This window comes from Equus caballus, chromosome 16 (assembly GCF_041296265.1).
Source record: "Equus caballus isolate H_3958 breed thoroughbred chromosome 16, TB-T2T, whole genome shotgun sequence".
Taxonomy (NCBI): Eukaryota; Metazoa; Chordata; class Mammalia; order Perissodactyla; family Equidae; genus Equus; species Equus caballus.
The window spans coordinates 77,740,533-77,768,080 of record NC_091699.1 but is presented as its reverse complement, the minus strand read 5'-3'; the positions used below and the strand labels follow the sequence as shown (position 1 = coordinate 77,768,080).

The 27,548-nt window shown below is 39.1% G+C and overlaps 1 protein-coding gene and 1 long non-coding RNA gene across 2 annotated transcripts in view; one reads left to right on the top strand and one right to left on the bottom strand.

The window, feature by feature from the left end:
* LOC100064145 (collagen alpha-4(VI) chain) overlaps positions 1-27,548 on the bottom strand; it is a 103,676-nt gene that overhangs the window by 26,224 nt on the left and 49,904 nt on the right. The window contains exons 14-26 of the mRNA XM_070239069.1: positions 26,613-26,684; positions 25,522-25,548; positions 23,972-24,016; positions 21,950-22,003; positions 18,887-18,949; positions 18,467-18,532; positions 13,410-13,463; positions 13,257-13,292; positions 9,335-9,397; positions 7,221-7,283; positions 6,091-6,153; positions 5,489-5,551; positions 3,306-3,356 (exon numbers count right to left, since the gene is read on the bottom strand). Coding sequence (XP_070095170.1) covers positions 3,306-3,356; positions 5,489-5,551; positions 6,091-6,153; positions 7,221-7,283; positions 9,335-9,397; positions 13,257-13,292; positions 13,410-13,463; positions 18,467-18,532; positions 18,887-18,949; positions 21,950-22,003; positions 23,972-24,016; positions 25,522-25,548; positions 26,613-26,684 — 720 coding nt within the window. The remainder of the gene's footprint in view (positions 1-3,305; positions 3,357-5,488; positions 5,552-6,090; positions 6,154-7,220; positions 7,284-9,334; positions 9,398-13,256; positions 13,293-13,409; positions 13,464-18,466; positions 18,533-18,886; positions 18,950-21,949; positions 22,004-23,971; positions 24,017-25,521; positions 25,549-26,612; positions 26,685-27,548) is intronic.
* On the top strand, positions 102-16,665 carry LOC138918256 (uncharacterized). The gene is made up of 6 exons (XR_011427360.1): positions 102-253; positions 4,844-5,011; positions 5,634-5,675; positions 6,111-6,186; positions 14,078-14,165; positions 16,434-16,665. It is a non-coding gene; the product is annotated as an uncharacterized lncRNA (long non-coding RNA).

Sequence of the window (27,548 nt, the reverse complement as noted above, 5' to 3'; positions counted from 1 at the left end):
TGAGTACAGGAGTGACATGATCTGACTATGCACTTAAAAGACGGCTCTGGCTGCTGCATAGACAACTAACTAGATGAGGCAAGGGTGGAAGCAGGGTGACCAGTCAGGTGGCTGCTGCAGTAATCCACGTGGAAAATCATATTGGCTTGGCCCAGGGGGTGGCAGTGGTGGTGGTGAGAAGTAATGAAATGCTGGATGAATTTTGAAGATAGACTCAACTCACCATTATTTGTTGATGGATTAAATGTAGGAGGTGAGAAAAAGGGACTTATTAAAGATGGTGCAAGTATCCATCTTGAGCAACTGGCAGGATGGAGTCTTCACTCCCTGCGAAAGGGAAGGCTGGAGGGGGGGCAAGTTGTCAGGGGAATCAGTTTTGACTGACTGGATGTTTGATGATATCAAAGGCTTATTGTAAATTCTTAGGTGTGATAATGGTATTGTGGTTCTACTTTAAAAGAATCTTTTAGAGAAGCAACCTGAAAACTTTATGCATGAAATATATGATATCTGAGGTTTGCTTCAAAATAATTGGGGTGCGGGGGATAAGCGGGTAGGAGTATAAATAAAACAAAACAAAATCAGCCAAGGATTTTTCATTGTCTGAGTTAGGTAATGGGTCCATGGTGGGGGGGAGCGATATCATTATATTAGTCTTGCCACTTGTATATATGTTTGAATTGTTCCATAATAAAAGGTTAACAACAAAAGAAGAAGAAAAAAGGTGTTTTGGGACATCTCAATTTTAAGATGCCTGTTAGATAACCAAGTGGAGACATTTGGAGTTTAAGAGATTGGCCCAAGCTGGAGATCACAGGAGAAGTGGTACTTGATGCCACAGGACTGGATAAGGTCATTTGAGGAGTGAGTAAAGAGGGAAAGAAATATGAGGATAGAGCCCTGAGTCTTCCAATATTTAGAGATCAAGAACATTCAGAAGATCTAGCAAAGGAGACTGAGGAAGAACAGCCAGCGAAAACCAGGAAAGTGGGGTGTGCTGAGACAAGAGAGGAAAGGTTTCAAGAACAAGCCCATGATGACCTTTGTCAAATGCTGCTGAGAGCTGGGGTACGATGAGGGCAGAGATCTGACTATTGGATTTAGCACCATGGGTTTTACCACAATAAAGCAGATGGAGTTGAGTGGGGAGGGCCGAGGGGTGAAGACTCAAGCGTCATCAGCTAGAACCAGAGGAAAGAAAGCGGAGTTTCCCAAGCTTGGCACTACTAACATTTTGGACCTGATGGCTCTTCGTCGTGAGGGGCTGTCCTCCGTGTCATGGGGTGAAAAGCAGCATCTCTGGTCTCTACCCACTTCATATCAGTATCATCCTCTCCCCGAGCTGTGACAACCAAACATCTCCAGACATTGCCAAATGTCCCCTGGAGGGTGAAATCACCCCTGGATGAGAACCACTGGTATAGACCTACTCCTTCAAAGAGTTTCGCCAGAGAGGAATGGGGCAATGTGAGCTCGGAGTTAAGTGAGGGTTTGGTTTTTTGTTTATTGGGGTTTTTTAGATGGGAGATTTTCCAACCTCTTTGTGGGAACATCTTTGTATACTGCTGGTAATGGTCTATGGAGAAGGGAAGACAATTTGATGATCCAGGAAAGAAAGGTGCCACCTGCAGGAGCCAGGGCCTTAAGGAAGCAAAAAGGGAATGGAATCCAGGCCATGAGAGGAGAGATTAGTTTCAGATAAGGGCATGGACTGTCATCCCCATCAGTAGAGGGGAAGGCAGGGTCCACAAGTAGAGAGGCAAGTAAGTTGGCCTATGTGGTGGTGGATGTATGAGGTGTTCTCCTCTCATTGCTTCTATTTAATTAATGAAATAGGAAGCACAATCCTCCACTGAAAATGTAGGAGAGAAAGCAGATCTTGGAGGTTGAGGGGAGAGGAAAGGATATGAAATAGTCGATTCGGAGAGGAAGAAAGTGAACAGAAGAGGAAAGCATAGTCGGCAGGCCAAGCGGCAGTAAGGGCCCTTTAAAGGGAGATCGTTATGTTTTGCCAGGAAAAATTCATGCAAATGTGGATTGAACCTCTGTGTTTCAGAGTGTTAACTGTATCACAATAAGCACAGACTGCCCTTGTGCTTAGCTCAGAGATGGTATGTGGCTCAAAACACGCATATTTGAATTCTACCCAGGATTCCCCTGTTATGCAAACTCTCCCTGGAGAAAAAAGACTTCATTTGCCAGGATGGGGCTCCAATGGCTACCTTCCACACTCAGCTCTGTTTCTAACTAGCCATGTAATGGTAGCCAAGTTACTTCACTTCTCTGAGTCTCAATTTTCTTATCTGTAAATCAACTAGGCTGAACTAGATGATCACTAAGGACCCCCATTATTCCATCATTCTACAGATATTCACCAAGAGCTGACTGTGTTTTGGGCATTTTCCTGTTTGATAAAGTGGTGCCATCTTGCAGCCACAAGGGAAACGAGAATTGCAGAGAAGCCAGCCCAGAGTCCTGTTAAGTATCACTAAACATTCCAGTGACTTCTTATTTTGTGAGGCAATAAAAGTAACTCCCAGACTAAAGCACCCCGAATAACCATGACTATTGACATTTGATTTGTTCAACAAGCTTCACATGGCTTCCATGCTTTGAAACCTCTGTCAGGAGCCCATTAACTACAAGTTAAAATACCAGCTTCTTATAGGAGTGGAGATATTCAAATACATTATTCAAATATACTTATTGAGCACCTACTCTGTGCCAGGCTCTGTTCCAGCAATACAAAAATGAATAAGATGTAATCCTGCAGTCAAGTTCCCAAACTAGGAGGCAGACACATATGCAGGGATAAGTGATAATGCAACCTAGATGGAAAGAGGCTACTGCAGAAATATGAACAAGATGCTTTAGGAACACAGAGTATAGGACAACAAATTCTGTTTGGGGAAGTCCAATAAGGCATGCACAAGGAGAAGTTGATATTTGAGTTGATCCTGGAAAATGAGTAAAAATTGCCCAAAGGAGGGAGATGAGAAGGACATCCCAAGTAGAGGCAAGAGTGTTTGCAAAGGCGAGGAGTTGGGAAAGGGCCTGATGTTCCCAGAGCTGGGACGGGAACATCAGGTGTAGGTAGAAGATGAATAAGGAGTCTGATTTTTAAATAAAGGAGTGATAAAAATTAGCTCTTATATTTTAAGGAGGAAACTCTGGTAGCTACAACATGTTATAAACAGCATGTAGAAACCGGTCCTGGCAGACCACTTGGGTAATAACTCTTACTTTAGTAAAATAAAATAAAAACCATGTCTTTAGTTCAGCATACTCTGTAAGGTAACCCTCACCTTTGTTCCTTTTCTTCCTGGACGTCCATATCCATCTGGACCAAAAAGACCCTAAGAAAAGGATACACGATAAATTGTAGAGTCATCCAGATTAACACGTGGTTGGTAATATTCTCCGAACTCTTGGATACATCAGCAGCACAAGGAGGTGGGGAAGGCGGGAGGGGCTGGGTGGAGGCGTATCCCACCTTCACAGAGGACCACTAGACGACTTTCACAGGATAAGGAGGGGATAAGGGTTGAAAACTTTGAGAGACCATGATATAAGTAAGTTTTTTGTGGGTTTTTAAAAAAATCTTTAACCCCCTCTTCAGCAAGCTTCTGTACCTCAGCAAGATAAGAGCATGTTTGTAGGAAGCCAAATCACTGTACAAAGTTCCCATTGGGCTAAACTTGCTTTCCATGTAGTATAAAGTAACAATGGAAGAAGCTCCAGAATTGGTAAATCTCTAGGGAGAAAGACAGATTTTGGGGGGAAAAGACCAGAATAGAGGAAATGCAGTTTAGTGAATAAGTGCACAGAATATAAGCCCAGACAGACCTGAGTTTTTATTCCATTTCCAACACTCATGTGAGTGACCTTGGGCAAGTTACTCAACCTCTCTAAGCTTCAGTTTCCACATCTGCTAAGTGAGGATAATAATATCATCTACATAGTAAGCTTTGGGGAAGGATTAAGTGAGATCGTGCATGGAAAGCACTTAGCATGATGCCAGGCACCAAGAACATACTTATAAGTGGTCATTATTCTGCTGCTGATGGCGGCAGTAGCAGTGATGAGTTCGGCAGGGGAGTGGTAGTGGTAGTGGTGGTGATAAAGCTCACGGTGATGGCATTGGTGATGATGGTGGAGTGGAGGTGGTGGTGATGATGATAATAATTATGAAAATTTTGATGATACTACTGGAGATCTTAGCATCTATATGTACAGCGAGCTTCCTGTAATAAAGAGTGAATTCAGAACCTGTTAGGTGCCTTTTGCTGAAAGGACAAGGACTGCACCAAAATCAAGTAAGTCAACTGAGAAGAAAAATTAAAAATTTTAAGCCACAAAGATCATTCCTATGGCCTAAGAACAAGAGAGCGAAGTATTAGAAAAGAAAGAAAAATAAGATAAAGAAGATCACCAAAAATGAATTATTTTGAGGAAAAAGAAGGATGCGAATGAGGTTCATTTGCTGTTACTCCAGCTTCTCTCTGCTGAAGGACATGCAGAGCCTCCAGCATCTGCAACCCCAGAAACCCAAACTGTATATTTTGGAGATGTCCCCTCTGATGTGATGTGACACCTGATTGACACCATCAAGAAAGGCATTGCTCCCCAGCTTAGTCTGTCCCAGGGAGAGGTCAGTAGGAACAAGCTTTCTGTTATTTTAAATCAGGATACTTTACTAAAGTTAAGCAGTGTTAACTTCATCATCTGAATTGAGTGTAGGTACAAAACACTATTTGCCCTATACTCCATTTGATGGTAATCTTACTCTGTTCTTTCCCTTTCCACATTTAAGTTTCTGTTTTCTCTCCTTGCTCAAATGCAGTGTGAGTGCTGAGTGCAAAACAACTTCAGGTCCTTCCCGTTGCTGATGAAAGAAATCTCAGAAATATGAGTTGCAGGAAAGACAACATTACTGCATCATAAAGCTAATTCCAATAAGGTGGTGAATTGAAAATATCGATAAAATAACTAACTCGCTCTCACGATTAAGGTAAAAATGTAGAGTCCTGTCTTTGGAAATGTTATCTGTGAAGCAAACATTTTATGATCCTTGGGCTCCAAAGATCATTTCTGTGCTCTGGATAATTGAACTCACACCTTAAAAGACTGCAACTCTGATTGGCTGTCTTATTTGTTCCCCAGGAAAAAACGTTTCATTGAACATCTCTGTATTCCTAAAAGACTCAATTGCTTACAAAATCTCTTTGTCAAGCAGCAGAGGCTGACTGGCACTTCCTTCTTCAACATGTGAGAAGGCAAAATAATTCCCAGGACATCTTTGGAGTCTTTCTTTATACAAGGAGTTTGAGAATCTTTGAGTATTTAGATTCACGGCAGCTCTAGTGATCACATCATATTTGTGATCCCAAACTTAATTCATTAAGAACATTAGAATTTTATGTGAAACAAGAACAAATAACAAACAAGAGATTCAATCAAGAGTCCAGAACAGAGAAATTAGACTTACAGGTTGCCCTCTTGGTCCTTGTTGACCCCGTGGGCCTCTTTCCCCTTCATCACCGAGCTCTCCCTTTTACAGTAAAGGATAAAGATTAAATTAATTTCTCCTGTGAGTTCATGTGATTTTATGTCATTTTCCTTAGATTTTACAGTCAATCTTTTCAAGTCCTGTTAGCATCACCATACAGTCCAAGGTAAATATCTTCCTCTAAATTTTGTTAAATATAGATAACTAACAGATATAGTAAAGATTTTAGTACTGAAAATCAGCAAAACCAGGTTTACAGCACTGGTTCCAGCATGTTATATTATTATGGCTTTTTCTAGGTATGGGTGTGTGAATCTATATTTGTGATCAGGCCATAAGTTTATCTATCTATTGATATGTTTGGTCTACTGATATATATGACCGTCTATCTATCCATCTTTCTATATGTCTGTCTATAAATTTTTCCTTCTCTGTATCCATCTATCCAGCTATAAGGTAATGGACAGTCAATAACATCACCAACCACATCAGAAACTCATGCTGGAAATGATCACGTGAGGAGAGATTCTTGTAAGAATACCGAGTTGGAATCAAGGAAAATTGTGTTCTCTGACATTTACCTTCATTCCTCTTGGTCCAGCTTTTCCTTTTGAACCATTAAGCCCTGGAGGCCCAGGATTCCCCTGCAACAAGACCAAGACCAAAATCACCTCAAGGTACAAAAAGTTAACTATCTGACTCTCTTGTTATTATTGAAATGGTCTGGAACTGGTAATACGCTCGTGAAGCACCTTTAATGTTTTTCACAGTTTTATCCTCCTACACACAAAACGCATAACATACACTTTTAATCTCTGGGCTGGGTGTTGGGGTGGGGGAGTAAGGTGTTCTGTGCGAAAGGCCACATCACCATGTACCGAGAACTGGAGGAATTACCTGGCTACTAGAGGGAAAAACATCACTTGATTAAGCAGTTGGGAAGACAAACGCCTGAACTTATACCCTCTCCAAATAGAAAATATTATCAAATGAGAATGAAAATAATATAATCACTTATGGGGCCAGTTCTTCCCGACCAAGAGAGAGATCGAGGACAGAACGAGGGCTTAGGCCATCCTGGAGCTGCTATTTTCAATCTCCAGATAGGGACGCTCATCCCTAAATTAATCATGCTGCCCAGGTTTTTAGGCCATCTCAAATGCCACCTTATTCAGGAAACCACTCCTAACCACCTGTCTCAATCTGGTCTGATCTTTCTATAAAGCACTGGGATACTGGGTGGGGAGCTGAATAGACACTAGAAAGACCCAAGTTGGAAGCTAGTTTGGCCACTTACTATCCAGATGAGAAGTCTTTTAATCCCTTTGAGCCTTGGTTTTCTCATCTGTAAAATTGGTATAGTAATGCTTCCTTGTATGTTTATGAGGAGTAAATTAGTCATTTATACCCCTTTCACAGAACTGTTTTTTCTTGCACTATAGGGAAGTATGAACTGTGTTACACAACCTTGAGGCTCAAATCCAATCTCAGTGATCACTATATTCCCACAATACACTTAAAGTAGAAGGGGGCACACATCTGGTGATCAATGTCTATTGTGTCAAATGAGCTATTTGTAGAAAGTCCTGATACCCACAGATCCCAGAACAAACCATGTAGCTTTATGTCGTTTGTCCAGGAGCACTCAGGGGCACGAACCGGCCATTGTTAACGAGCAGCTGTGTTGTAGCTGTTAGAGTTTCAAACCTACCTGAGCACCCTGTGAACCTTTCTGTCCAAAAGTTCCTGGTACTCCTTGCCTTCCTCTTGGTCCCTGGCCCGAAGATGAAAATAAAATTCAACCAACTTTTACAGAGCTATTTATTTTCCCTGTACCCACAAAATCATCTTGGAGGCGGATGGAAACGCAAATTAAGGTGCACTGATGCATCACTATCTCCTTTATCACACTTCCATCAAGCAGCATCTTCACTCTGAAGCACCCCCACACACTCCCTCCAAACTCCCTCCGTCCAAAGCACAGGATGAGTCCCCAGGATCTAGACTTTCAACCATCTCTCCAGTTAAATGTGATGAACACTAATGTTTGAGAACATTGCTTTTATATTTTAATTCACCCAACTAATTTTAAATCCTAAAAGGTGAATGAGAGGAGCTGCTAAGATGCTGATCTCCTTTGAAAAATCAACCTTTTCCTTGTACATACAAAGGCAAAAGATAAGAGATTGCATTCTGATTTTATCAAGAACCAAAAGCACATTTAAGTGGCCTAATCTCACTGAGCACATTGCTGAGGAGTTGCTCATTTCTCCCCCAATCTATTTTACTTTACTGATTTTTGACACTTGAATTTTTCTCCAACTTTTCTGAGAAATGCTTTCCTATTGGAAGCATTGATCACGGCTTCTGTACTGTTGGATGCGGTATTGTAACCGTGTGCTTAAATAGACCATCATACCCACACCCCAGCGGGAAGTGAGAATTAAGGAGAGGTTTTATTGACTATCTTGCTCATGGCTCACAGCACGACTTGCTCCCTTTGCACTCAGCTGTGTAATAAAGTGACTATAAAGGAGAAGATCAGGACACCACAGTGGTGGGGGGTCCAAATTTGACTCAAGCCAGTAATCACAAGAAAAGGCAAAAATACATTTCTCAGTTGTTTCCCTTTATGTTCAGATATTATTTTCTATCATAAAATAAATATAATCTCTAATTACACTTTGATTACCCATTTTTTCCTTTAGCACCTTTGTTAAGTCGAACAGCAGCAGAAACCTTCTCAAATTATCATCTGACACTCATAGGATTTTTAAAGTTATGGAGAATGATTCAATGTGTTAGTATAATTTGTTGGGGGTTTTCGGGTTTTTTTTTTTTTTCAACTGTGGCCAATCTTTTTTTTTTTTTTTTATGCTTTATCTGCTCAACTCCACCCAGTACATAGTTGTATATCTTAGTTGCAGGTTCTTCTAGTTGTGGGATGTGGGACGCCACCTCAACGTGGCCAAGCAGTGCCATGTCCGCGCCCAGGATCCAAACCCTGGGCCACTGCAGTGGAGCGCCCAAACTCAACCACTCAGCCACGGGGCCAGCCTCTATAATTTGTTGTTTTAAAGTTCCCCCATTTGAGGATACTCGGAAACAATTTGACTTTTAAAAGAAAGATGTAGAAAGTATTCCAGAAGGGCTTACAGAATGACAGCTTTGGGTTATGCTTAGAAGATTCCAAAAGCACTGGTTGGAAGTTTAAATTTCTGGTTGTCACTGAATAGTTTACAATGCCCCACTGGACTGAACTCCTCGAGGGCAAGACCCTTGCCTTAATGGTCTGAACGTCCCAGGCCCACTAGCAAAGCACCCTGTGTATAATAGATAATAAACACTTTGCTGATTTTCCTGCCAGATTGAATACAATTTTAATAAATTAAATACTATTTGAGTTGTTTGAATACACAGCTTCAGCGCAGTAATTAAGAGCACAGATTTTATAACTAGACTCCTTGAGTTTGAATCCTATCTTTATCACTTATTAGTTGTGTGAGCTTGGCCAATTTACCTAACTTCTTCATCCCCCCAATATTTCTCCCCTGTAAAATGAGAATAATAATGCCTTAGCCCCATTGAAGCGTTAAATGAGATAATACAAGTGCTTATGGCCATATTTAGGACATAGTAAGAGCTCAATAAATAGCTATTGGGGTTTAATCCTCCCAGAAGAGAGGTTACACAATTTGTTTTGGGAGGTCCTGAGGGGGAGGTATCCGAGGTCATTCTGATAGATGTTAAATCTCCATAAAAGAATCTAAGTTAAAATTTCAAACAAATATCCTTTAGCACTAAAAACAAGTTCACCGATACAACCTGTGGGCCTGGATACCCAAGCTCTCCTGGGTAACCCTGTTCACCGGATTCTCCATGCACACCCTGTCGAAATAAATAAAATGTAGTCAGCTCACCAGGCATCTTTAGTTTTCCTACTGAAGGCAGCCTTCCCTGCAAGACGAAACTTGAAAGCCACAAGAGAAAGACAACCAAGATTTGACTATCTGTGCTCAGTCCTCTTAGGATACAGAGCTGGAGAGGAAATGGGGGGAGTCTACTTATGCTGGGAAATTGCAAGACCAGATGCTTATTGTCTTTCCCAGTCTTTGCACATCTTCCAATGCCTCAGCTAGTGATGGAAGCAAAAGTACTTTGTTTAAATAACTCAAACTCCCATCTTACATAATAACTGGTTCCTAAGAGCCCATCCATCCTTTTAAGGGATATGGGTAAAATGCTCACTGGTGTTAAGGACTCTTACCCCACGTGAGGAAACTCAGAATGTTGAACACAGTAGCAAGTGTGATATTCTAGGACAAAGGCACAAAACACACAGAGAAATAGCAGAAAACTGGCTTTAAAAACCTATAGTTTCTTACAGCATTAAGCTAGCTCTCTAGGCAAAGAGTTGGCTGTTAAAATGATTTCTCTGATAACAGATTTAATTTCTCCCTCAAATTAATATTTTCATTTCTACAGAAAAGATGCATTTTCCAAGATTGAGGATAAGACCCATTTTGTGAATTATTCTGCCCCTTCCTGCTCTTGTTGCTCACATGTTGAGTAGGTTACTGATTATTCATAGATTTGCAGAGAGAAAAAAAGCTTCAACTCAGAATTAATCAACATGTGGATCAATTTCTTGTGCTTCTTAAGTTTTGTAAACTATTCAGATAATTGGGAAGCACTTCTATTAAGCATTACTGCTTTATTATTTTGCTCTTCAAGAGTTGATTTCTAGACTTAAAAATATGAACCAAGTTTTAAAAGGCATGTAGCTAGAAATTTTGAAACAGGGTGTGAAATATTACCTAATTTGCACATCACATTAGTGACATTCATAGTACTGCAACGCTTCTGAAAACAATGTGGCTCCATATAGCAAAGTTCACACTCTTTTATGGCAACTCCGTGCCTATACATTTATAGTAAGGAACCACTTTCAGCAAAGCGAATGTACGAACAAAGCAAAAAATCTGTAATACAATTTTTCTTTACATCACTGACCATGTCATCTAACAAAATAGAATAAATAAATCTAAATGTTTAACGTAAGAATCGGTTAGTCAGTCATTGTTCTTCAACAGGGTAAGATATAGTATATTAAAATTATAATTAGAAGATTTGGAAACATAGAAAAGCAGAATGTAAAATAGTATATACATTATGATAACCCTTTATTATCTATACAAGTAAATACACAAACATGAAAACAATTGCAGGAGGATGGTGTGTTTACAGACATTTAAAAAATTAATGATATTCTTAGTTTTATCATAATTAACAAATTAAAGTTTTCTCTTATTGCCAAAATAATTTATGCCTTGATTTGTTTGCCATTATACAATCTTTTCCATAAATAAAATCTTATTTAGAATTCCATTTTATTATGCATCTTGCAAAAGCCAGCATACCTAATTTTTCAGACAATATGAGCCACATTTTCCCAAGGTCCACGGGATGCTGTAATTTGGAATTCAGCACCTCTGTAAGCTCTATTCTTCAAAAAGTACTGGGGATCTTTAGCAAGTTGTAGCCTCAAAAACATAAAGTCTATGTGACCAATTCTCCAACCCTGGGTTAACTAGCAAACCATCGACATATTAGATAAACTCAGTTCACCCTGGATTCTGCAAATAGTTATGATTTTATCTCTTACTTAAAAATCAGACCTTGAATAGGAAAAAGAGCAAAGAACTATGGAGATTCATCAAGATTACCGTGTATTAAAAAGGAAGAGGCATCCTACCAAAAACAGCAGTTTGCACACATTTTTCTCTGCTCCCAAAATGAGAGCTTGCTGTTCCAAAATCTGTCCCAATAAGACAAGAGTGCAGAGGCCCAGAGAGCAATCAGTCTGGATTAGAGCAGGACAGAGGGCCCAGGAAGGAGGAATACAAGAAAAATAACGCTCACACATTTGAATGTATTGGGAGGTTATCAGTTCTGTTAAAGATGATTAACTAGTAACAGGCACCTAGAACACAAAGCAAATGGGAGAAAAGGTGACTGGAGGCCAACAGAAGTTCTGTAGCTGTAAAGAATATTTACCCAGTCAGTGTGTGAACAAAGAATTGATTTAACCCAAAGTGGAGAAAATAAGTGTACTGCAAGGATGAGTTTGGAGGAAGTGTACAGAGAAGGAGATGAACAGGTTAAGAAAAATCTTTATCCTCTATAGTAAAAAATCAATAGAAAAACATCCAGAACTGAAAACCAAGAAACAGCGAACTAAGCATGTTGTTTAGAAAAATGTCAATAAACCAGAAGAAACAGCCCAAAGAGATGAAAGTGAGCACTCCCGAAGAGCTGGGAATCAGGAGCAGGCAGTTAGAATGGGCAGGGAAATATTTTTCATCATAAGCTTGCAAGTGCAATTTGACTTTAAATTTGTGCACATGCTGAGCTCTGATTTAAATTAAATAAAAAAGAAAGACATAGGAAATGGAGCGACACAGGGAACCAAAAATAACTAAGACTCAACTGAGCAGAGGACCCACTGTTAATGGACATTTAGATAAACTACACATAGCACCACAAAAGAATTAAAGAATTCAGGAGTAGGAAATTCCTTCCACTGCCCAGAGTCACTTAATTTCTCCAAAACTTAGCCTAGTCAACTTGTAGTCTATTTCCTTCTGCTTTTTTGGGTATTAAAAACAATAGGTTAAAATGAGAGTTCAAGACATCATTTATTTCACAATTGTTAAAATTGAATTAACGGCACAAGAAATTATCTATTTAAGAATTTATTTCAAATCCTAACATTTTATGAGAAATAATATTTTACTTGGTGTCAACAAAATTTGTTTGGATTGTTGAGACTTGGGCTTTCTCAATATCCATGCTTTTCCAACATGTTTGGTTTGAAGACACAGGAGACTCAGCTTCTTTTGTACCTGGGGGGTCATTGCCCACCACACACACACACACACGCACACGCACACACACTCATCCATTCCCAGACTCAGAGATGACATAAATTGATCTCTTACTTTTTCACAATCCCTAAATCATGAGAATGCTAGAAAAAATAATTCCAGCAGAGCATGACCAGACTATGTTAGAGAGAAGTCTACCTCATAAACTTAACTCTTATTTTGCACAAAAATTTCCAAGAACATCCTGATCTTTGTCTGTCTCCACCAATTACTAGCTATGTGGCCTCCGACCAGCAACTTCACTTTGCTAAACCTATATTTCCTCTCTTATCCATAAAAAATAACCAATGATGCTCATAACTCCTGGAGTTTAGAGAGGTTTACACAAGGTGATATAAATAAAGGCCTAGTACAGTGACTGGTACTAGATAAATGCTCAGTAAAATATGAGTCCTCCACAGAGATATCCCCCATCCCACCCTCAAATCACATCATTCCCCTTTGGAAATAATAAAAACTCAATCTTTTTCCTTTATTTAGTGACTATGAGGTCCTCTTATGCACTTTTAGGAGGTCCCACTTCTTTAAATGGAAAAATCATTATTTCAGAGGCAAAAGCCATACTCTAAGGTATTAGCTTCTTTTTGATCTAAATGGAATATTACAGCAGGCTGGAGAGGGAGCAGAGAAGAACCACGTGAGCTTTCCTTGTTTCATGGAAAAAGCCCCCAGAGAAACTTCCCAGTGATATGCACGCACCCTCAGACAGCCCAGCCAGTACTCCCCTTGACCTCAGAGAGAGCTCTTTAGGGCAGCCATGTATGTGGAACAAAAAGCAGCTCTTTCCAGAAAACACTGACCTTCAACCCTGGCTGACCTCGTCTTCCTCTTGACCCCTAAGAATAGACGGGAAGCAGAGACCTTAGAGAAGGAAATAAACCAATTTTTACCCCCACCCACCGCTCTCTTCCACAAAAGCAGGTGAAATATATCCAACAAGCAGTTATACCTACCTGGGGGCCAACATTTCCAGCTTCTCCCTGAGGTCCACTGAAACTAGAGCTTCCCTGAAAAGTAAGAGGTAAAGGAAAGATCAGTTTAGATGTCTACACACTTCTGGATTTGTTCTCTACACATGGGCTATCCAATACAGAAGCCACTAGCCACAGGCAGTATTAAGTTTAAATTAATTAAAATTACTTTAAATTAAAATTTTAGTTCCTCAGTTATACTAGGCACATTTCAAGTGTTCAATAACTACATGTGGCTGGGGCTACCATATTGGATATCACAGATACAGAATATTTCCGTGATCTAAGAAAGTTCTATTGGTCAACGCTCCATTTGCTCCTAGAAGCAAATGGATTTAACTCTGGTTTTTAAAAATATCCCTGTTGTAGGTATCTTTCCCCAAAGGTTGTTCATTTGATGACTCCTCAGGGTTCAACATGCTGGAACAGTAGTTGTATGTATTCTCCAACAAGGCGTGCTTAATATTTGAAAAATATCGGCACTTTCCTTTCTACCTGCATTGTATAGGGTACAGAGTGGCCAACAGAAACAGAAGGTATAAGAGTGTGTCTCTGTACATTTGGAATGTCAATAGATACACATGGTGATGGAGAAAGAGGTTAAACACAGTCACAATAAGGAAACTCTCCAATGCTCTCATTTCTTTCAGGTCAGAAGTAGGAAAATGAGTGGTGTCCAGAGAAAGAATGAGTCCATCTTTCAGGAGAATTGGAAACCATCTTGTAGGGAAAAACAAGGTAGGGACATTTTATATAATTATTCAGTGAAGTCACATACTAACTCAATAAGAAGACATAAATTGGGAAAGACTGTGAAATACAGAAACAAAGATGTTTTGTGCAAAGCTGTTCTTCCTACTGTTATTTATAATAGATTAAATTCCAAAACAATCTTATATGAGGGAAGTGCTAGTGAAATTGTGGTAGAAACACATGCTGAAATAGAATGCAACAATTAAAAATTCTGTTTATCAAAAGTTTATAAAGTAGAAAAAAACTGTGCTACAGTGTTGTTCTTTTCAAGTACACTAAATTCTCTCAAAGAATAAGTTATGCCAAATTTAGAGAAAGACAAAATGGTGATTCCTCTTTTTTTCATATTATATTGGAACATTTCTTAATCAGCCCATGGGATCCTCATCTTTCTCAGGGACAGTAACTTTGTCATCCACAAGTTAGGAAAGTTCAGTAAACTGATGGTTTTCTTGCTTACTGGAACTACTGATGCTTTGTTTTCTATACACTTGACTTTTCTGTGTTCCCAAATATCTGTAGTAAACGTTACTTTTATAATGGGAATTTTAAAAAAATAAAGTAGGTTGTATGAGGGAGAAACCTTTAGATAAAGCACTCTCACAATTGGTCTACATATAATAAGGATTCTTTCTTAAAATGTTTATCATTTTCTCGTTTCAATAGTAAACAGTTTTTTACAGCCAGCACAGTAAAGGAATGATCTGGGCAGATGCTGTAACCATGGAATAAAAGATTGTTGGGAAACAAGAAATTTACAGTCTCAGAGTATCACTGCCTAGATTACTTAATCATTAGAAAGAGGGGAAAGGTGTGTTCATGATGGATAAATCAGGTGAACACCATCTTAATCAAGTGATCAAATTAATGCACCAATAATGAGACAGACTGACACAGTGTCCCTCCTCGTGACTGAGAAGGACACAGCATTACTTAATATGCTGCCAAAAATGTTTAACCTGAGTCTAGTCATGAGGAAATAGACAAATCTTAATTGTGGGATGTTTAGCAAAATTATTGGTCTGGAATATCAAGGTCATGTAAACAAAGAAATAATTGAGTGACAGGTGTATTTAAAGGATAGTACAGAGGCAAGGTGACTAAACGTACCGCATGATCCCTGATAGGATCCCGGAACAATGATGACAACCACCAAAATAGCCAGAAAGGGCATTACTGGGGCAAGTGGAGAATTTTGAATATGGACTGTATATTAGAAGGTAATATTGTATCAATATTAAATTTCTTGAGTATGATGATTGCTTTGTGCTTATATAGGAGAATGTCCTTGTTTTGAAAGATACCTATTGAATATTTAGAAGCAAAATGTCATGATGCCTTCAATTAATGCTCAAATAATTCAGAAAAAAAATATATATATATACCTTTAAAAATCTATGTATATGTATAGAAAGACATAAAGCAAATATGGCTAAATGATAACAATTGGTGTTCATTGTGCTATTCTTGCAATGACAACTTTTTCTGTAGATATTAAATTTTCTAAAGTGAAAAGTTGGGGTAAAAAGCAATACAGGTTCATCACAGATATTTCAACAACTTCAGAAAATAAAAGGTTAAGGGAAAAAATGCATAATTTCCGAGTGTTTATCCTTCCAGGATAAATAGATGTAGATATACTCTACCAATTTGGATTCCTTTTGAATATAGTATTTTATAATCTGGTTTTTCACTTAATATTACATCATGAATGTTTTCTTTATTAAGATAGTCTTCTAAACTGTTTCATGGGTTAATAATATTCTATCATGTGGATGTAGCATTGTTTGTCTAAACAATCCCTTATCATTGGAAATTTAAGCATTGTAGTGATTAAAAATCACGACATTAACCATCCTTGGAGCTAAATCATTGTATGGGTCCATGATTAGTTTCCAAATAAGTTTCTAGAACTGGAAAGGCTGGATCAAAGGACATACACATCTTAAGCCATGATAGACACAGTTGGTACCTATACAATATACTCTCCCCTCTGTTCCATACTAAGAAAACATTAGTTTTGTTTGAGGAAACAACATGCCTAGTTCCAAGAGATGATGATGACAGGTCTAAGCCAATCATGGTAATCCCATTTCCTTTGTCAGAGACTTGCTTTCTCTGGCTCTCTTAAAATGGGGCAAGGGCAGGTGGGGAGTACAGGACCTAGTTTTGGCCAATAAGCTATAAAGAAAATATTGCTGGGAACGCTCTGATGAAAGGAATGTCCCTTTCCTTCTGGCAATTTACATAAAGGTGAAGACAAAATGTTTGGGCTGCCAAGCCTAAGGACCACACCGAGGATGGCATCATGGAAGGAGAGGGGCTGAGCCCCTGATGACATCAGTGGATCTTGATGGAATTATCAAGCTCGTGTACCAAACTTAGAATCACCTATGCCTGGATTATCAAATATGTTTATTAGCTAAACACTGCCATTCAGGCTTTCTGTCATTTGTATATTAAAAAACATAACAAAAAGAAAAAAGCAGTCCTAACTCATATATCTTGCCTGATGGACTTCCAGAAAGATCGTACTGGTTTTCATTCTCCCCAGAAGTGTGAAAGCATGACTGACTTCCCACTCCTTCCCAATACGAGGAATATGATAAAGGTTCTCTGTTTGGTTTGAAAGACTGCTTCATCAGGGCACTTTCTCCATCCAACATGCAGCGCGGAATGTGCTCTTTGGTTCAATGCTAAACTAATTCCAAGGAAAGATTGTCCCCTAGAGGACTATCTTCTAATAGCACTTCGCAGGCTAGAATTTTCAGCATCCACCAGCTGCAACATAACTGATGGGAGTGACTTCTGTTAACCAAGTCTATTCAAAGAATACTTAGTTAGCACCCTTGTTTGAGCTCAGCATGGGATAGAAACCTTGGGGAACACAAATACAAAATGGCATGGCACTGCCTCAGAGGGTTACAATTTTTGTTTGCGCACACAATTCAGAGGTCTGATGTTCAAGGTTGACCCTTAGCTAAAGTCAGCAACAGAGACCTCTGAAAGCTGTGTGAGGCTCTCCCCATGGTTGTGGTGCTGTGATGGACACAGCCCTGGACAGTTTGTCTAGAGGCCTGAGTTCCTTCCCAGCAGTAAAACTGTGAGTGAACCATGAAACCAAAGCTCAGTTTATAACCGTTCTTCCAATGACAATCACTAACTCATAGAAACTTTGAAATGGTTTCTTTAATCTTCCCACCTTACAGAGGAGGAAACTGGAACCCAGATTGGTTAAGGGTTGCTGCCCTGCTGTTCTATTAGCTCAATCCCAGAGCTGATTGAGTGGCTATTCACAGGGTTCTCTGATCTCAACTCACCGGAAAGAACTCTCTCAATCAACTTTGTCCAAACCAACTGTAATTAGCCACAAAATGAGAAATTCTTGCAGCAAGTCATGACAGTTTTCTCACACAGCTACATAGTAATGATCTTGTTACAAACTGGATTTTATTCAGGACTTGTACATATATGAAATGGATGCTAACTTGCCACAATCCAGGGAGGAGAACAGATGTCCTAAGGTTTTGTCAAAGGACACAAAATTGGAGCTCAAAGTAAATAAAGGTTCCTCTACAGTTGTAAACATTTTGCTATGCAGACCTCATTTCTGGAAATTGGCAATGATGAAATATGAGGACTGAGGTACTTGTATTATTTTAATCATTTTTCAGAGTCATGCATTTTAATATCTAGGACGTAAAAATCTGAAAGTGACTTCCAACAAATCAGCATCTGTCAAGTTAACAAGTCTTTCTTTCTAAGATGTCTTCTGTCACGATGCTCCTAGTCTTCAGAACTAGACAAGGATCTTATCTTTAAAAATGGCTAGTACCCAATTCATATCAATCAACATTGTCAGTGATAGAAAGGAAGCCAACAGGGTAATGACCCTGAGTATCTTTTAAATCAAGACATTATTATAAAATTGGGGAATTTTAACACTGGAAAGATCTTAGGCATCACTGAGTCTGATGGTTTCATTTTGGAGATGAAGAAACCAAGGACAAAAGAGGTAAAGTAACCTGTATTACTGGTGTTGTGGGACAAAAGATTTGTACAAAAAAAAAAAAAAGAAAAAGGAAATCCCTAGGAGACAAGGATGCAAGGACAAGGATATAAGTGGGGATTAACATTCAGAGCTCCTGTCTCCGTGGACAATGGAATCCCACAGGTTTGCTCTCTGGTTTTCTATACTGATCCAACCAGAATACCCACATCTCTTGCACAGCTAGCATCTGTTCCTAAGCACTTCAGTATTGCCAAGCAAACAGGGACCATCTTACCTGATGTCCATGCCTTCCTTTTTCTCCCTTAGGACCTTGGATGTAATTATCAATTCCAGGATCCCCCTGAGAAAATAAAAGATTGCTTACCTCAAATGGACAGGAAAGAAAGGAAAAGAAATGACAGGAAGTATGATTTTTTAAAAAAGAAAGGCAAACCAAAGTGGACCCTTTTAATTGTCTGGGCCTGCTCAATAATTCCCAAATACTCAACGCAATTAAAATTCCAAACTCTTTTAAGAACCCAAATTTTCTATAGGATGGGTTTCCTTTCAAATCTCTCATTTGTTGCAATACTAAGATAGGCTGAGCAGATGCCTCATTAATGAGTAATTAATTTCTCTCCACCTTTGTGCCATAAGCAAATAGTTCACAAGTCCCTGGATCAAAGCAGCAGAAATCCCCCCAACCACCACTCACAGGATCGCCCCTTAACCCAGGCTGTCCATGCTCTCCAGGTCGTCCAGGTGGTCCCGTCAAGCCCTTAAGTCACAAAAAAAAAAAATGTGTCACTTTTTAAAATCACTTATTGTCTAGGGAAGAGAACATTATGAGGAAAAATGAGAATCCCATTAAAAGAGCAATTTAGTACTTGAACTTAAAGCTTTTGCTACTAAAGAGGTCAAGTTGAGACTAGAAAAGAACACACTTTCATTAGAAATCGATGATATGCTTGGCCTTAGGTGTGCATTACCTCATTTAACACTCACAACTCAGAAATTACCCTATTTGCATACAAGGCACCTGAGGCTCAGAGAAGTTGGACCCAGGACTCCCTACTACCAAGTCCCTTGATCTTTCCACTCCCCCCTGATGCTCCCACGCAGAAACACATATAAGAAAAAGAAGGCTTTCTCCCTCATGGGCATAGGCAGCATTAGGAGAGCAAGATCTCATGAAAAAGAAGAGAAAAGAAAAAAATGCTTCCAGAGCTCCTGACTGCTGTAGACAGGGAAGACCAGTGAAGTGAAGCAACTTGCCATGAGACTATGACATGATAAGCAAATAGTTTCTTCTCTTAAAACCTGCCATTAATGGAACCATCTCTGTGTAGTAGTTCCTACAGAGTTGGGGAGAGCCCCCACCCCAGGAAACTTCCTCAGATGATGTTATGTGCCTGATTCTGGAGGGGATACACCACACTCTGAGAATAGCAAACTGGGACCCCTCTCTAAGATCTGGCTCTCAGACACACAGGGAATGGAATGTTCTCTAGGCCCCAAAAGAAGCCACCTCATAATGTTACTTAAGACTCCTCCTTACCTCTTACCTGGCCTGATATAATGATAAAAGGGAGTTAGTTAATTCAAAATTGCAATCCTGTTGTTTAGTTTACTAGCCAGGAAAATTTCTTTGACCTCTCACAATTTTCTTATTTGTGAAACAGATATACCCATCTTATAGGGCTATTATAGGGATTACATGGAATAATAAATTAAAATACTGAGTACAGAGCCTGGCATATGGTTCCTATTATGATTTGCCCAACTCCTAGTCCCTCCTTTTCTGACTAGACACTGGCTTTACAGTAATCTTCCACACCCGTATCTTTGAACATGTGTCTTCCTTGCCTAGAAACCTTTGATAGCATGTGATTACTCAGTAGAAAAAATAAGACCCCAAACATGGCATTAAATTGACTCCAAGTTGCCACTTCAGACTTTCCTCCCACTCTTTATACTTCTTTCTCACTCTCCACTCCTATGGAACTGGAATCCTTGTTTGTCCAAACCTACCCTGAGTTCTTCTAACTCTAAGCCTACCTTCTTTCTTAACCTGGAACATCCTGTGTGTGTCTCTCACAGAGGTCTGAGTGAAAAATGTCTTGATTTCCCTAGAATTCTAGAGTCTTCTCCACCCTTCGGCACCATTCTCAAATGCCATAGGACCTCAGTATGGAAGGTTGGTCTCTGGCCCCTCCCTCCTGCTTCATCATCTGATTGTTACTCATTCTTTAAATATCATCCCATCTTCACCCCTGTGACTGCACAGGCGGGAGCGGATCCCCATCATTTACCCCTCCCTCATGCATTTATCTCAGAGGTAATCTTACATCTATTTCCATAATTATTTCATTAATGTCTGTATCTCCCTAAAGAGGCCAGCTCTGAGATACAGAACCCACATCTGTTTTGCTCCCCATTCTACAGTCATGCCTGGATTATGATAGATGCTCAATAAGTTTTGATGATTGATTGGATGAAAAAATACCACTCTCTTCTAGATTCCTCTCCAAGTCACTGTGCTCCCATTGATTCTTTATTTGAACCATTCTTAACAGCCTTTATCTCATCCTGTCTTGTATTATAGTTCTCCCTATATAAATCTTATCTCCTGTACCAGATAATAAGCTCTTTGTTGGTCAAAACCATAACTTATTTATCTTTGAACCCTTTCCTGTGTCTAGCAAAATGCCCTGAAGCACTTGACAGGTGGTTATTGAGTTTAACTAAATTCAGTGGGAACTGAGTCTCGAAGTCCCCAGTCTTGAAGGAAGCATGGTGTTGTCCACCTTCTCCAAAATCTGATCCACAAACTGCAGGTTGGAAATTAAACCTCAATAAAGAGCCATTTCTTGTGACTCCCTGTTTTACTTATCAGGAAATCAATCCACACCTTGGGGTAAAAGCAGCATTCTAATTCCATGAAGGATACAAAAAAAAATAAGTAAATAAATTTCACCCCTCTTATATAACCCAGTCAATCAACAGAAGCTGATTATAGTACTGTGTTGAGACACATCCTTTAGACAAGATTCCACAATCAGTTAGTAATGTCTGCCATGGGAACAGGAAGGGAGAGTTACAGTACATATGCCAAGTATCTGCTTTCTCTTACATAGAAATATAATTACCAGCACAAGGCAGTGTATAGTCACTGTCAAGGAGATAGTACAAATAACGTACATTGGAAGGATGTAGAGGAGGAGATCGCTATAGACTGACATGGTCAAGGAGGGCATCATAAGGAGGAAAGTCAGGAGCTGGAAACTGAAGAAAAAGTGATGTTCAAAGAAGCACTAAAAATGAAGGCAAGGAAAAGGTATTCCAGGATGGGGTACCTAGCATGAGCCAAGACACAGAGCAGGGCGTACATAAGGAATCTTCAGGGGACAATGAGTAGTACAATTTGACTGGGAAGGATACTTCTTGACTGAGATTAGTGAAGGATGTGGTTGAAAGGCCTTGAATGTAACACTAAATCATTGGGGGTAAGAAGCCACGAACAGCTTGTGAGAGAGGGAATGAGGATTACTGTTCTAAAGCACGATAGGTCGAGTAACTCGGTTTACATTACTCATTTCACTATCTGCAGAGTCAAGCCTTAAGTAAAGGTTCCAAATAGTCACCTAATATTTACTCCCCTTTATCTCCCAATCTAGTACTTAAGGCACTAGATGATTCTTTCCCAGAGCTTAAAAATGAACTTTCAAGCTCAGTTTATGAAGTAGAAATATGAGAGAAGAATGTCCTCATACTTTACCCTATTTCCCCTATTTCCTTTTTCTCCAGATGACCCTGGGACTCCACGATTACCCTAGAAAAAAAAATAAATATACAAAGAATCTTTGTTATATTAGTCACACTAGAAACTTTTTTCACGTAGTTTCACCTTCTAACCAAGAATAAAAAATTTATTTACCATTCTATTTCTGACTATGTGACAGACTAGATGCCCTGAGCAATCTTCCCTTTGTAAAACAACTCAAAATTCTAGAAAATAAATTAAAATATCTTTCATTTACATTAGTGAGCTGATAAATAAAAACAGAAATCCTTAGAGTTCAGAATAAAGAGAAAGCAGGAATCCAGGGAAATCATAGCCACCACCTGTCCTAATGACTTCTGATCACTCTGGATGTGTGTGTATGAAAAACCACAAGCTGATCATTTATTTTAAAGTGGTTCCAGAAGGTAGTGCCATCAAGTACGTGGCAGAAGGGAACAACCTCAACTCAGGCCTAAATGACTTCTCACAGATCAAGTTCAATCAAAAATGAGTTTAAATCAAGTTACAACATGCACAAGGGAGATACCATGGGGGCGAAGCCAGCAGAAACAACAGACAACAAAATCAGCCTTGCAATTACTATAGATATTGGAATTATTATATACAGAATATAAAATAATTATATTTAATACATTTAAATAAGTAAAAAAGAATGAGTAAAAAATAAGCAACTTTTCAAAAGTTCAAGCAGATTCGAGAAAGAATCAAATAGAACTTCTTGAAGTGAAAATTAGAATAATTGAAATTAAAAATCCAATTGACAGGTTAAATGGCATATTAAACACAAGTGACGTTAAGAATAGTGAAATAGAGGGGCTGGCCCCGTGGCCGAGTGGTTAAGTTCGCGCGCTCCGCTGCAGGCAGCCCAGTGTTTCGTTGGTTCGAATCCTGGGCGCGGACATGGCACTGCTCATCAAACCACGCTGAGGCAGCGTCCCACATACCACAACTAGAAGAACCCACAACAAAGAACGTACAACTATGTACTGGGGGGCTTTGGGGAGAAAAAGGAAAAAAATAAAATCTTAAAAAAAAAAAAGAATAGTGAAATAGAAACTAAGAAATTATTCAGAAGGCAGCACAGAAAGACAAAGAAATAGAAAATATGAAAGAGAGGTTAAGAGACATTGAGGATAGAAAGAGAGGTTCTCACAAATTTCTTATTGGACATCCATAAAGAGACAATAGAGAGAAGGGGAAAGATAAAAATTTCAAAATGATAATTTGCTAAGGATTTTCCAAAACCTATAAAAGGTGCAACTGCTCATATTCAAAAGCCTAACATGTCCCAAGTAGATAAATAAAAGGAAATCCACACCTGGACACATCGTATTGAAACTGCAGAAAACTGAAACAAAGGGGAACTCTTACAGCAGCCTGACAAATTTTTTTAAGATTGCTGACAAAGGAACAACAATTCATTTGATGGATAACTTCTTAACAGCAATAATGAAAGACAGAAGATAACAGCAGCCAGAAGACTCTGAAACTATACTTTCAAAGTGATGAAAGAAAATAATTATTTACCCAAGAACTCCATCAAGAAAAAAGTAAAATAAAGAGATTTTTAGAGAAACAAAAGAAATCAGGGGAGTTTATGAACTTCACTAAAGGAAATTCTAAAAGGTGTACCTTACGCAAAAGAAACATGACGTTTTTCAGGTTCTTTTGAAGGCACCAGTGAAAGTAACTAATGTGAGGGGACAGCTAGATGAGCATTGACTAAATAAAACAATAATAATAACGATGGCTAACTGGTAGAATTTCACAAAAAATGGAAATAAAATACTGAACAATAATAGGTAATATGGGAGGCAATTGATTAGAGTTAAGTTTCTAGGGTCCTTGTATTTTGGGGATAAGGGCAAATATGTAAACTTTAGACATTGCTGAGTATGCATGTTAACATTTCTAGACTAATTGTGAAAAATACAGATAGAGAGTATAAATGCCAAACTAGTAGAGGAGAGAAACAGGATGAGAAACTTTCTGTACCCGTTCTCCATCCAAGCCATCAACACCATCATCACCAAGGTTTCCCTGTGGAACAAAGGAAGGTGAGAATGCTAGCATCAAGAGGACCAGGAGTACGTGCTTATTGCTTTTACGTGCTTATTGCTTTGATGTTAATTTCCTTGCTAATACTTTTTTCAGTTGGTAGAAGAATCTAGAACTTCCGAAGCAACATTTATATACTGCATTCAATTATTCAAAAGCAATGATTTTCTTCTTGCAGAAAGAGTGATTAGTGTTACCTATTGCTTTTCCTGACAGTTTCAGATGCTAAAAAAAAAAAACATAAGAAAAAAAGTAACGCAAATTTTGAATGGATAGTAACACTTCCTTTTAAACTTTTGCACTGGGAACAAGCAGCACTTTCACAAAGCTGAATGAAACGTTTCCCATGGGTTGTCTGCATGTTAAAGATGGTCCTCTTGTCACTGATTTTTTTTTTTTTTAATTTCAAAAGACTGGTAAATGTTCCTGAATTAACCTGCATAATGGAAACTTGGAAGATCTCAGATGAAGGAGGAATTAAATTTGAGTTTATCCATATGTGTGCATTTGGGGAGATTTACAATAAAAAAAAACTCCTTAAGAAAAGAATTGAAAAACTGAGTCTAACTAGATAATAAGAGTAAAAACCAGCAGTTGCATAGTGACATCTCAACAAATATTCCATCACTTTCAAATTATTTCAAATTAGTTGGCCCTTGGTTTTGCCAACTATCTCAAGATGATAGTTAATATATTTACTATAAAGTATCTTTGGGGGAAAAAATCCAGAGTTTTGCAAGCAGAATAAAATGCATTTTACATGTGTGGAATAGTGATCTACTCCTATTGTCTACACGAGGAAGTCATCTTTCGGGCATTTTTTTTAAAGAAAGTACAGCTGAGTTAGTGCATGAAAATAAGCAGAAGAAACTCTCAGACTGAAGTCACATGATACATTTGCCACAGGCCATAGAGGGTGCCTCGGTGGTACCAGGAGATGTGAGTGAAGAAGCTCTATCAGCCCTTGTCCGTCTTGTTCATCACTTTGTAACCACTCCCTACGATAATGTGCGGAACAAAGTGGATACCTAATAAATATTTTTTGAATGAATGAATGAGCAAATGGATACTTTGCTTCTGAATCAGAATGTAAAGTCATTTCCGTATTGTGCCAGCTCCTTTCCTATCAACCCTGTCCTGGCATCCCTCTCCCATTTGACACCCACTTTGAGACCCTCCTGATCACCACTTGAATCCAGGACCAACTCTTCCAAACCATCATGGGAGAAACACGGTGGCTCAATTATTATAAAGTCAGCAAGGCTTGAAAATGATAATACGTGCCCCCGCCTTAAACCTGAAATATGTGCCTTACAAATAACCATTCATTAGCACGGCAGTTTGGCTGTTAATACCATCTAACATAGCCCCTCGTTTGAAAGTCTTAAGCCCACCTCACTCAAGCAAAGGAAAAGCAGTTGGACTCAGTATTGTGTTTCCCAAAGAAACTGCTCTCCAGTATAAGCAGAGTAAGGAAGGTCACCTACCTTCTCTCCCGAAAATCCTCTTGCTCCCTAAAGTTAGGAAGAAATAAAAATTGAGCTTGAATGAGACTCTTAAACCATTGTTTCATTTAGGAAACAATATGTTCTCTAATTTCAAGAAAATGCAATTATTAGACCAAAATGAAGATTTCTTCTCCAGTGACTGTAATGGATGTCACAGCACTCTGATTACTACCATGCCCCTTTGCCTGTGATTTGGAGAAACCTGCACCCTGTAACTCCTCTCATAGTAGGGGTGAGCAAGACACAGCAGTGACATGCCCCCTATTATTATAACAATCAGGTTTTTCAAACAAAAATGATAATGCACTGGCTAACAAGCATGAGAGGGCTGCCAGGAACAGCAGGACAAATTAATTGAAAGAGTAACTTGCTACAACATACAGAATATGGTCTTTGTGACCAGAGAAAATTCTCTATAGGTCTCTGAGGTTGTAGAAAATTTTCTCTGGCCTTATTAAAGGAGATTCTCTAATCCTGGAAGTTTAGGAGATATTTAATGCAACCACTCAAAAAGGGCTCCCCACCCATTATCCTTTAGCCTTTAAAATTCCAATGTTCTCAGCCGCCAGCACTGTGATTCTTTTCCTGTGGGTTTTTCTGGTACCGGAGCCTGTCCACATGCAGGACAAGCCAGAAGTGCTGGGGAATTCATGCTCCCTAGGAGCAGCCTCACCTAATGCCTGATAGGATTTGGTGTATGAATACCCCAGCTCCCCCACCTCTTTAGTGGGATAACCTTGAGGGGCATGTTCGACACTGGCTCCCAGAGTTCCTCAGCAGGATTAGGGTCTGTCTACCCACAGTGGTAACCTAATTGATAATGCATCCTTTTCAGGCCACCTTCCCTCCCTAACTTCCCTACCTCCCTACTAGTAAACTATTTGCAGTGAGAGCCCCTCCCAGGAAACTATTTGCACTTGATTCTTTTTCTCAGGCTCTACAGCTGGGAAACCCTCACTCAGAGGAGGAGCTAAGATGCTATAGCTATGCTGAAGAGTTAAGATTTTCTTCAAACGCAAGGGATGAGACAGAGATGGGGAAAGAATTCCACAGATCAAGGTCACACTTACCTTAGGTCCTTTTATACCCCGGCATCCTTCCTCACCTCGGAGTCCAGGAAGACCTTGGGGGCCTCTTTCTCCCTTTGAAATAAAGACACAAGTGGAAATAGTCAAGGAACTATCTCTATCCCCACCCAACCATTTCAAACCAGCAATAATGATGATCAGAATGACTAAAATATGAGATGGTCCTTACAATTTCTTCTACATCCTCAAAGACTTGACCAGATCACCTCAAGGCAATCAGATTGTTCATCCATCAACTGCCCATATTGATGACCCCTAATCATACAAATCCGAATTATCTATATTTTCATCAATTCAATCAAGCATCACGGGCAAAACTTCCATCATTTGACTGATAGATGAACGGATAAATGAAATGTGGCATATACATACAATGGGATAGTCTCCAACTTTAAAAGGGAAGGAGATTCTGGCATGCTACAACATGGATGAATCTTGAGGACATTAAGTGAAATAAGCCAAAAAGACAAATACTGTATGGTTCTACTTATAGAGGTACTTAGAGCAGTTGAAATCACAAAGACAGAAAATAGAATTATGGTTGCCAAGGGCTGGAGGGAGAGGAAAATGAGGAATTGGTGTTTAATGGGTACAGCGTTTCAGTTTTGCAAGATAAAAAGAGTTCTGGAGATGGACGGTGGTGAAGGTTGGACAACAATATGAATGTATTTAATAACACTAAATTGTACATGTAAAAATGGTTAAGATAGTAAATTTTATGTTATGTTTATTTTATCACAATTAAATTTTTTTAATGGTGAAGAAAAAGAAAAAAAACCTACTTTTATGACTTTTATTCCCAGTTTCTAAAGTTTCAGTTGCTGTTCACACATGATTAAGTATGTGTTTTCCCAAAATGAGTCTTCAGAAAAAAGAGTATTCTTAAATTTGAGTCTTCACAAAGTCTGCATAAAGTTT